Genomic DNA, 12,186 nt, shown 5'->3' on the forward strand with positions numbered 1-12,186 from the left:
TCACGGACCACCACGCGTTATGTTGGCTGTCCTCTCTTAAAGACCCGTCCGGCCGCCTCGCACGATGGGCTCTCCGCCTTCAGGAATTTGACATCCGCGTTATATATCGGTCTGGCCGTAAACACATGGACGCCGACGCTCTGTCTCGTTCTCCCCTATCCATCGCACCTGTCTGCTCCTCGGCGGCTGATCACGCCCTCTCGCCTCTAACAATCGCTGATATGCCTGCGGAGCAGCGAAAAGACCCGTGGCTCGCATCTCTTATCGACATCGTGTCCACTTCTCCAAACGCTGCGCATTCTCGGACTTTACGCCGTCAAGCACCACACTTTGCCCTACGAGACGGTCTTCTCTACCGCCGCAATTATATGCTTGATGGTCGACGGTGGCTTCTCGTCATTCCCCGCCATTTACGACAAGAAATTTGCGCCTCTTTCCATGCCGACCCTCAGTGTGCCCATCCTGGTGTAGTCAAGACGTTTCAGATAATTTCTCAACGCTACTATTGGCGCGGCATGTACGGCTATATTCGCAAATACGTCCGCTCCTGCATCGCCTGTCAGCGCCGCAAGTCACCCACACCTCGTGCTTCTGGCCCCTTACAACCACTTCCATGCCCGGCCCGCCCTTTTGACCGCGTTGGCGTTGACCTTTACGGGCCACTTCCCTGCACGGTCTCTGGAAACCGGTGGATTATCGTCGGCATCGACCACCTCACCCGGTATGCCGAGACCGCCGCTTTACCCGCCGCTACTGCCCGTGAAGTTGCCCTGTTCTTGTTACATCATTTTGTTCTTCGCCACGTCGCGCCGCGAGAGCTGATGAGTGACCGATGACGCGTCTTCCTTTCCAACGTCGTTGAAGCTCTACTGGCCGAATGTTGCATCATACATCGGACCACAACAGCCTACCACCCTCAAACTAACGGGCTGACTGAGCGCTTCAATCGTACTCTTGGAGATATGCTCACAATGTACGTTGCCGCCGATCAGACTAACTGGGACGCTGTTCTTCCTTTCGTGACGTACGCTTACAACACCGCCAAGCAGTCAACCACCGGATTTAGCCCTTTCTTCCTCCTTTTGGACGCGAGGCTTTGTCCACGATGGACACTATATTACCATATCGCCCCGACTCCTCCGAGTGGACTCCACTTTCTGACGCTGCAAAGCATGCGGAGGAATGTCGCCAGCTGGCCCGCTGTTTAACATCGGAATCGCAAGGCCGGCAAAAGTATCGTCACGACAAAGATCTAACGCCACACGTTTTCCCTACAGGATCTCTTGTTTGGTTCTGGGTTCCTGGCACCCCACCGGGATCGTCATCAAAATTTCGAACCGAGTACCACGGCCCCTACCGCATTGTCCGCCAAGCCTCCCCTGTGAATTACATCGTGGAGCCACTCACTCCCTCTTCGGACATGCGTCATCGCTGCCGCGAAACTGTGCACGTGAGCCGCCTCAAAACATACTACGGTCCGCTCCTCTTGCCCTCACCATAAGTCGCCAGGATGGCTCCTCTTCGCTCCGGGGGAAAATGTAGTGAACTCTGCGAAGATATTATGAAGACGAGGATGAACTAGGCGAGGATATCACAAAGACGAGGAGAAGAACGACGAAGTGCCGCTGCGCTGCTCGAGCTCGCTTGTGGAGGCCTAGACTGGCTGTGCTCTTATGTGGTTCTCTGTGCAAATTGGAGAGGGCTATTATCCCTGTTAAAGGACATTAAACACCCCCTTTCAGTATTTAATTTCTGTCTCATTTCCAGATTGCCGAGCGTGTTGTCAGTATAATTTTTAACATTGGCTATAATAGATTAAAAATGCTCACAAAAGGGCCCCGATGAGACCCAATCATAACCTACCTGTACGACATGAAAGCCATCCATTCGGTTGAAATCACTTGTTAGAGAGCCACAGAAAAGAAATCTTGCCACCGACTATGCGGTTTCAATAAAAGCTATACCACTCGTGCGAGCATTATCTAGTATTCGTTGTACTGAACGCACACACTGCTGTAAGATTTTAAACATATGATGGAAAGTATAAACTGCAAAATTATGTATTCCTTGTGGAGGACACAACGGTAGAGATGCTGCACGTATGCAAGTAACGTGTATGCGGGCACGCAAAGCAAAAGATGTGCTCATTTTCAAACTGGAATAAGTTCTAAACGGTTCACTGTAATTTTATATTTTGAGAAGAATGCAATGAAGGAACGCAATTCTTCAAGTTATCTCGGTTCTCTGAACAACCCCACTACGCACATACATACATCACGTGTAGCCTAGCAGCAATTTCTCGACATAAGGCGAAGCTTGCCAAAGGAAATGGTGGTAGTACAAAAAGTGTAAAAATCCTCCCACTGAGAAAAATGGGAAATGCGTTAATTTAACGCACATTTGACCACGTCGCCCATGCTCTCTGCGACGCGCAAGCCACGTTAGTGCTGTGAGCAGCAGAATCAGAGCATTTGAAAGTTCTGCCGCCTATTTCTATTATTTCGCAATATGGAAAAAATTACGTTCCGGAGTAGAGTAATTGCCGCTTTCATATTTACTATATAATTTCTTACACTAGTATAAACTCTCATGAAGACAGCCACAAAAGCGAACATGCAATGACGTAAAGATTCAGTGGTTTCTGTGTAGTTTTCCACACAATAAATAAATACATAATATATATATTTATATATATATATATATATATATATATATATATATATATATATATGTGTGTGTGTGTGTGTGTGTGTGTGTGTGTGTGTGTGTGTGTGTGTGTGTGTGTGTGTGTGTGTGTGTGTGTGTGTGTGTGTGTGTGTGTGTGTGTGTGTGTGTGTGTGTGTGTGTGTGTGTGTTACGGGAATGATGATTAACCTCTATTATAGGAAGAGCACTCTTGTAAGCTTACGAGTTTGGAAGCAGTGAGAAACCATAAGCACACGAAGAAGCCACAGAAGAATCAAGAAAATGATTTGTGTGGTTGTAAATATCAGGTTGTATCGCTTCATCTTAAAAATCACAAAACAGATAAAACAGATTGCGTTTTTATACGTAAAGCAATCATGGAGATTTGTTCTTCGTTCATTGTTCCAAGGTTTTAAAACATTCTTGTAATTTCGGAAAGTTTCAAAATCTGGTCATGGTCGAAATAATCAAGTTTGTTCTTGAACTAGTGGCTCGCATGAAGTTTAATATTTTAGAAACAAAATACAAAACCTAACGTGAGCTATCGGGAATGCAAAAATTTTGAAGTCTAAAATTATAACGTAGCTTGTCATGATCACTTTTTAAATGCTGCTTAGTGTTCTTGCCGAACTCTACATACGCATTGAGTGGGACAATCTCTTATGTCAGCAACTTTACACACCTTGAGCAAGTCTCGCTTTCAATACACTCACCCATATCATGCATCGTGGGTTACTTTTTGGCAGTACGAAATGAAAGGAGAGATTGTGCTTGCAATGCATTGGAAAATATATTCCCTCTTTGAAGGGGGGGGAGGGGGGGATGGATAACAACACGGCAAGTAGGAAAATTAAAATCAAAGTCAAATGTTAGAGATTACGGAAATATTACGTCAGTGTGTCGAAAAAAAGGCGCAATGTTTCCCGCAATGTGTTCTGCGGGAAAAACTGTCATTATTAAAGTGCTGATATTCAGCTGCTGGCTAGCCCATGATGTCATTGATGCTATGATTAATGTTCAAAACTAACATGACATTTGACTGAGATAGACGACCAGCTGTTCTGTAATGAATAAAATGTCATATTTTATACAAATAAATCAAGTTGTGGTCGAATGGAACGCTTACCCGTTATAAAAAGGTTTGCAAACAACAATAAAAACGGTTGCAAACAACATCAGAAGATATATATTAGTGGCATTGTGAGAGATTATTTCTTCGCAAAATAATTAAATTCTTGAACACCTGTGAGATACAGAGAACAGTTCTTCAGAAGACTCACTGAGAGGCTGAAATTACTGTTAGGAATCCTGTTGAATTTTTTCAGTCAGCACATGTCAGGGCCAGTGATGTCGCTGCTAGCGCAATTTTAGAAGACAAAATGGTCTTCTCCAAGTGTATATATATTTTTTTTCAAAGTATCGAAGCCCAAAACGCATCATTTTCTTTTATTTTCAGCTGAGTGGAAATGCCCATACAAGCGGCATCCAAATATAAAAAAACTAGAACAGTTCCCTGTGAGTGCTACTACCCATCGCCACTAATATTTCGCTTCTTAATATTTGATTAGAGTATCTGAGAATAGGAAAATAGAATGACAAGAGTGCTGCCTGTATACGACCGTCCCTTTAACGCAACAGGCCGCGAGAGAAAATACCATTATGAATCCGGAAAACTCTTTTCACGCTAGCACAGTCCATGCTTGTCTGCCGCCTAGTCGATTACAAACTTAATTCTCACGAGAGCGCTTAGGATGGGCTGCAGCCACAACTAATCCCCAAATCCCGTACATCTACACAGCAGTAACATATCATTTATTAGCTCCAGTGATGCAAGTGGGGCGTCAAATTATAATGCAATCACAATTATCCAAACTGCCTACTTAACCAGTTTAATGACACAATTATTTTGTCTGCATTAGTTCAGACATGCCGTCAATTTGACTTCATCGAAACGCGAACAAGCTTCAGCTACCGTACTCGCTCGAATTGTTGATCCTGGCTAGCGCGCTGCACAACGTGTCAGATCGAAGCGCACTTGAAACATTCTTGAAACCTTCGGGGCATAACTTACGAGCGGTGAAATCTAAGCAGCGCTTTTGGGTGTGTATTATTACTTAGTAATTATGTGGAGTTAGATAAGCATACACTATACATTTTAATGTAAGGTGCAACGAAGTGTTTCGAAGTGAAAGTTTCAATTATTTACAGTAGAAAAGGTGAACATTGTTAGGGCTGTGGCTTATAGGTGCAACAAAGTGTTCGACGTTAAAGCTTCAATTTTTTACAATAAAAAAAGGTCAACATTGTTAGGTTTGTGGCTTATATTTCCGCATCGCAATCACAAGCACGAACTAGAGAAATACGTGTCGATGGATTCTGTTTTTCTACGTCATCTAAACGTCCAACTAATCTGTTTGCTAAAGTGAAAGAGCAGCGAGCGTGCTGTCAGGCTTCAAAGCAGCGCAACGAGAATGGGAGGAAAGTGAGCAGCGAATTTCACCGTAACCACTCGTTCCAACAAACCCATGGTTTCTCAGCGCGAGACAGCGGCGGAACCAGAATCAAGAGAGCGGCGACTCACTTGTCGATGTGGTCGACGGCCTGGGCGAGCCAGGCGCTCGTCGTGGCGCATCCGACTGCGAGCAGGAAAGCGCACATCCCTCGGCTGCCTGAAGCAGCGAGGGGCGTTGCGATCATATCAGCCGCCGTTGCCGGCCTGTGCGCAGAAACGAGCCGGGCGCACTTCTCTGGCTGGTTGGGGCGCCGTGGGCGCAGGCGCCTGACACGATCCGGCGCTCCGACTACGCGCCCTAACTCTGGCGGCGCGTCCTTCTGGCTGGAGGAGAGGGGGACAGAGTTGAGGAGTGAGAGGTTTCTCTGGAAACAGAGGTGAGAGGGAGCGAAAGGCGTCCCTTCCCTCGCGACTTAAGCGCCGCCTCGATGCACCGGCCGTGGGAGCCGCCTACACGGCTTTTGACTCCGGTGATCTCTCCTCTCCAGCAACGGGAAAAGCATTCCTTTTACTTCTTTTGTTTGCATTATTGCTTAAGCACGCTTAGTACCGGTAGAGAAAAAAAAAGCGCTGTATGAAAGCTGCTAGAACGGGAAACTTTGGTTTCAAGGAGTTAAATTTGTTTCGGCTCTTAAAGCCCTCCTGTAGCGAGCCACGAAGAGCACCATTCAGAACAGCGCATCCGCCATCGAACGCATCTGCCGCTTCTGCTGGGATGCACATATCCGCCCGCGCCCGCTGGACTCGCCTGCTTTCGAAGAAATCGCCATTCAGAGGTAGTGAATAATTTTTCAGCATCTCCGATGGCAACGAGAGTGCCGGTACGAGTAGCTAGCTAGCCTTTCCTCTTTTTTCGATACCCTAGAAAGTGCAAAAGAGCTAAGAGACAATGGTACGTTCCGCGCAGAAAAATAACTGCATTTTTTACGGTTAACGGTGCTGTAGGCGAAACTAAGGCACGTGTCGAAAGTGGGAAACGCAAAACAATAAGAACGTTCCCCTTCAATCCTTTCTCCTATATAATTCATGCTTCAGTTTTCTGCTGTGACGACGATCCAAAACGCTGATTAGGTTGGCCTTTGTATTTTTAGACATTGCAGCTAAATTTCGTTTACTACATTTCCGAGCCACGAGCAGCTTACAGCGGGAACTGCAACATTTTCAGCCAGCCAAGGCGTCAAAGTCACAGCGAATACACTCCTCGGATACGTCTGTGGTATCAGGTAATTTTCGATCAAACAGTGCAGCAACTGTTAAGCTAATTTTCCGCTTACGGTTTTATGCACAACCAGACTTCTATCCACAGATACAATTAGCAGAGAAAGCTCGCTTATACACAGCACTGAGGAGCCCCGCTAAAAAGGAATCTATCACAATTTGCAACCGTGGTAGGCTGTTCTCAGCTTTGGAGCAGCTGCTTACTGATTTTATTTCCTTCCAAGTGACGCGCCAACCTGTCTCGCAGTAGCTGGCGCTGGATAACATGTTTACACACCGGGCGCTTTTCTCATTCGATGACTTCGCATTGTGTGTTCAAGAACGAGTAAATCCACCCTTTTAATGTGAAGACTTTTTTAATAAATAAGAAAATCTTTGGGAGGACGCTTAAGCTTCGTCTTAAGGGTAGACAGTGCAACGCATTTCAAACAGTGTTTTCAATCCGCAAATCTTTGGCAATCAGAGAGCGCTACAGAGTCTGGCAAAATATTAAGCTTGTTTAGTTCATTTTTTTTTTTTTTGATGAAAATTGTATGCAGTGTCTTTCTCACTACTTGATGAACGAATAAACTTTCTAGTAACGACATACAACAGGAACTAGATATGTTTTTGGTTTGAAATGCTATCGCAAAACAATCCTATACTTCTATTAGCAGTTTGTTGCCAAACGGGAGGTTAACCGGTATAACAATGCCTTGAAACCTGCACAAGCGAGAGCTTGCGTCACAGAGAGAGACAGAGAGAAAAGCTCGAAACCATGGCTCAAAATAGTCTCAAACTTGACTAGCATATGGATGCGAAGAATGAAGAGAAATAGTATTTATACCACTCTAAGAGATGCACAAAGAACAGTCGGTCGAAATTTCAATCTGAAATCAGGCGCGTATTTTTTCTCACAATTTTTTTTTTTTTCAAATCGTGACTACGGCGACGGTGATTCCCTTTTGATCGAACTAGCTGTATACACTTCGCGTGAAATAGAATAACTCATAACGAACCGTTTATCAACTCGTGTCAATTGCCAAGGTAACATCTTGAAGAGGACATGAACTTCACATAATTTTTTATTAATCGCGAAAATGATTTTGGCATTTTTTTTGGCTTGGTTAGTCTTTGTCGTACATGGTGAGACGCAGTATGAGATAACGAATTTAAAAACGTCCAAGCCACGAAAATGCTCCATATAACCAAATTTTAGACGCGAATTTCAGCGTTGGATAAACCCACAGATCAGGACGAGAAAAATTGATCCCGCGCCAAATGCGACTGGCTTTGGCGATGCTTGCAATTCGATAATAGAGCGCAGTCAGTTGGTGCCCGTTCCTGCGTTTCGCGTCGTCGCCGTTGTCCCTCGTAACCGGCTCCGCAGCCGGGGCAACGCGCTGCTCTAGCGGCGCGAGCTCCTGGCGCCATTTCTCCTGCACGCCCAAGCTTAAATGCATAACTGCCGCCGTTCGCCACAGCATGTACCTCCCTCGCCCCACCCCTTCCGCGCCCTTCTGCGGTTATCTATCTACCCTGGCAAACAAGTTCTTAGCCAATGTTCCTCCGTCTTCAGCGGAACTGTTCGCATACAAGAAACTACTAGCTCAAGCATTAGTATGATAATGAGTTAGCTTAAATTAATGCAATATAACCGACTTAAGGAACAGTCGCAAATATCATGGGTAGCCAACTGCATTCTTCTAATGACCTCGTCAAAGTGCGAAAGCAAACTTCGCAAGTACACTTTCTCAAATAAAGAGGATCACCTATAGACGATTGAGGTATTTTGTATTGAAGTATAGTAAAAGTGAGGGTGCCATTATTGTGGCAATGAAAATGTGGTGTTGAATTGACTCGCAAGGGCTAACCAAAAATTGCATGCTATTTTTACATCAATCTTTGAAGCGGACGAATGACCAAATCGCTTTCGTCACGCAAAATTTTCAGAAAAACAGCAAGAAAAGTCTCCTCTACCGCGCATACATTATGAAAGGTCAGTGCGTCTTCTGTCAAACCTGTGCGAATTAATCGGTGGCGTCACCTGATGGCGCGCTAATCGCAGTATAGCTTTAATGGCACAATATCGCGGCAGAAAGTCTTTTTACGGTTTACAATACTAATATGCTGTTGCATTTATAGTTTTTTTTTTTTTCATCCGTCAACTCAATTTTTTATAAAGAGATGCATGACGCAATGAGGTCACGTGGTAGGACACAATATATCTCAACGCTGAGGCAAATGCTGTCAAGGGTCGATTGCGGAATCGTTCGAACCGAGCTGAATGGGCGCAGCAGAGCTAGCGCTGTAAAATTAAGGGAACGCTCAAGCTTGAGAATAGAAGCGATTGAAGAGGATATTAAGAAGGGACCTGTAACCACGACGTATTGTATGCACTTCTTGCCTGCCTATATTTAGGGGTGGATGCAACACTATCTAATCACGTAATTTGCATTCAAAGTCAAGGAAATACTCAACGGTTTTGAAAACCGTTGACGGGAATGCTCTCTCATCGAGTAAATATTTCATTGAAAGTGATTCTTATCTAAAATTAAGCTATATTTTTTAAAATAAGAAAGCTAAATATGCGTCAGTTTTGATCATGCTTGCTAACCTAAAGCTATTCTGAAACACAGTGCAGGCTACTTTTACCTGAATGTATTCTTCGTTGTGAACAGGAAATAAGAAAACAAAGCGTGCTAATTCGTGTGGAGGCTCGGCTGAGAAGCGGAAGCAATGATGGTTACTCGATTCCCGGCGGTGGTGAGGTTGTTATCTTAAGTGTTAGTTTGTGTGGACACATTCCTGGTCCAAAATCCCGGTTCTACACCAATCCTGAGCCATGAAACGTTTTAGCCTTAAAAGACTGCACCGCTGTGCTACGAAATTCAACCGTATACGGCCAACTCAGCGACGTATCAGTACAACCAAACTGCCTTCATAGTTCATAAAACACCCCTTACGAAGCCTATCATGCAAGACAGCATAAAGCTAACTGGTGGCATACATAGTTAGAGAAAATAGAGCAAACAAAATTTGTGCAATTAAAAGGGTCACTCACACTGTTTGAGGCAAGATTTCGACTGCATGCTTTACTCAGGACTTAGCAATATTTGCCGTTTACTGCGTTAATAAGGGACCAAAGCTCATTATAAAATATATCCACTAATATGCAAAGAAACTTAATGATGATCAATGCTTCATGCGGCATATCATCAAGCTTAATATGACATGTGCACGAGAGTGTTGCTTTTCTGTAGCCATAACATAGTCATATTATCACCCATGTAAATAAAGGACATATGTATTAATCTAATTCATAAATAATTGGTTTCAGTGGCAATATATTTTCAAATTATCTAAAATCCATGGGACGTCCTCAAGACATAGAAATTGTTTTCAGCAAGCTCTCGCATTATAAGTACTTGTGAGCAATGACGGCCTCTCATTTTTTCTTCGTTACTTGAAAATCTTTCGGCTTCAGGTTTCCCGTTTAGTTTGGCTTTCCGCCAAGAGCAGAACTTCTTTGCGCGCAGATAAAATTGGGTCACAGCACTGAATGACTTCTGCTCAATACACCGCTCAAGTATATCAAGCTTTGAAGTCTAGCAAAATGATCCTAGTCGCAAAGAGGAATCAGGTACACTTTGGCGGAAGGGCGATTAAAAGGCGCGCATCAAAAGCGCCAGTCCTGTCGTATTTTCATTTTTGCCCAAATGGTAACAATTCTTGAAGCTCTTCCGCGTTCAATGTCATCGGGCTTCATGAACACAGACTCGGGGTTGTCAGTGTGCTGAAGATGACGGAGCGTTTGACGCAGTTCTACAAATGTGAGCAACTTAGGTTTGAAATCAGAGACTTCAGACACCAATTTCAAGCGGCATGACATTTGCTACTTCAAAAAAAAAAAAAAAAAATGCCAGAACAGTCTGCGGGCGGAAGGTGACTAATATATACTAACTTTTCTTTCTCATGCTCATTTTTTACTCGCGACAAACGCCACAATAGGCTTCAAGGTCCTTGGGCTCATGAAAAAAAAGTGTAATTGTGTGGGTGGCAAGGTTCAAAAATATTCACTATTGGGGGCAATACATTGCTTTGGCAACACAGAACTGTATCGAAAGTCTTCTGGCAGCTTTTTTAAAAGAGCTTTACGTTCTTTTGATTTAATTTCTGTCTAGTATCTACAACTATCACAGTTGTTGGAGGCAAAGTTGATTTTACGAAAATAAATACGGGGAGAGGTGAAGACACACGAGGTTTAGTAATATTGCAGTTTATGCAAGACAAAATTTCAGCAGTTTTCTTCCTATAATAAATCGGCATCTCACGGCGTCTTCGTTCTTTTTTTCTTATCGAAAATTTCGCTTTTTTCTCCTAAAACCTTTCCTATGACCCTTTTTCGGCACGCGTTTCTCGTCCTTAGCATTTGCTGTACCACCTCAGTTATTTTTTTTTTGCCTACATTTCCACAGCTCTGCCTTTTATTTCCCTTGTTGTCACTTCACGCATAGCCTTTGTGCTCTCTTCCTTTTCTCTGCTCCTTCTTCGTTTCCTTTCTTGAAATATTTCTCTAAGAAAAGAGAATATATGAGTTAATAAAAGAGTAACGTCACAAGCCACCTCACTCTATCCTTGCTTTCTTTCCATTCCTGTGTTTCTTGAGTCCACAATCAGTTTTTGTCCTTACTTTATTGTATGCTCTCGGATAAGAGTACAAGACTCAAAACGGCTCACTCAGGACACCGGAAGCGCGCCTGATTACTGCCTTTTGAAGAGCGGCCCCGGGGAGTCGTTTTCTCACTGGCCACATCCCTTCTATGCCATCCACAAAGACCTACTTTACCTCCGTAACCGGCTTTTCTACCTTCCACTATTTCTTTAAACAAAGTTGCACCACCTACAGTAGTCTCGGTTTGTTCCCTTAGGAGGATGTGAACTGGGAAAGAAAGGACTGCTGCCATAGTGAAAAAAGGAAAGTATTCGCAAAATGTTGGCCGAGGAAGGCAACTTCATCAGCGTTGATAGCATGTATTTACCAACCGTATTCTTCCAGAAATCATTTTACAAGACCAGCTAGAGTGTTTGCACACCTAAGACTTTTCTCCATAATCCTAAGGCATATATCTCGAGTGAACGTATTCTTCAATAGAGACTTTTTCTGTATTTTACTGGTACAAGCCGACGAAGCTGCGGCAGTAAGACACTGCGCGCCGTGCCCCACTCTAGGGGGTATTTTTACGCGCAGTTTTAGAGTCAGAATGATTAATGCGAAAAACAGAACCACGAATTTAGGAAGTGGCACAACAATCGTCTGGTCGTGGGTATCCTGTTTACGACACAAACATTTTCTCTAGCTCTTGTTGTATCTGAGCGAATAAGCAGCATATGTTGCTCAGTGCTGAACCTATTAGGACAATCTGGACTTGAACTCTCTGTTTACGGCCATCTTTTTGTACAGCTGCAACTCCACGTGGCGAGAAGTAGCGCGATATCAGTGTTCTGTAAACCACGAGCCAGGTCATCCAGATCCGAAAGCGGGAACCCAGGACACAAACGTCACATGATTAGAAACGCACGTGTGCTAGATATTCGCTTTCGAGAGGTTGTTTTTCTTTAAACCTGGGATGAAAGGTGCAATTTTTCGATCTAGCAGAAGTGAAGTGTGATTTTGCCCGGAAGGCTTGAATATATGAGGTCTAGCTTACCGCTGTCAGTTGGTATCAGAACATGGTTGGCGCTTTCGCAGCGGCACTGTCTCGATGGTTCGCGATCCCCTTGTTCATAAT

At 44.1% G+C, this 12,186-nt stretch overlaps 2 protein-coding genes across 3 annotated transcripts in view; one reads left to right on the forward strand and one right to left on the reverse strand.

Moving 5' to 3' along the window:
* The window catches only part of LOC146185628 (glycine receptor subunit alphaZ1-like), a 208,774-nt gene extending 203,392 nt beyond the window's left edge, over positions 1–5,382 (reverse strand). For both annotated transcript variants that reach the window (XM_084606537.1, XM_084606538.1), the window contains exon 1: positions 5,267–5,382. In XM_084606537.1, coding sequence (XP_084462663.1) covers positions 5,267–5,382 — 116 coding nt within the window. The remainder of the gene's footprint in view (positions 1–5,266) is intronic.
* The window catches only part of LOC146185629 (cell adhesion molecule 4-like), a 280,393-nt gene that overhangs the window by 49,994 nt on the left and 218,213 nt on the right, over positions 1–12,186 (forward strand). The window lies entirely within an intron of this gene.

This window comes from Amblyomma maculatum, chromosome 6 (assembly GCF_055883805.1).
Source record: "Amblyomma maculatum isolate TAMU_Amacu chromosome 6, ASM5588380v1, whole genome shotgun sequence".
NCBI classification, from domain to species: Eukaryota; Metazoa; Arthropoda; class Arachnida; order Ixodida; family Ixodidae; genus Amblyomma; species Amblyomma maculatum.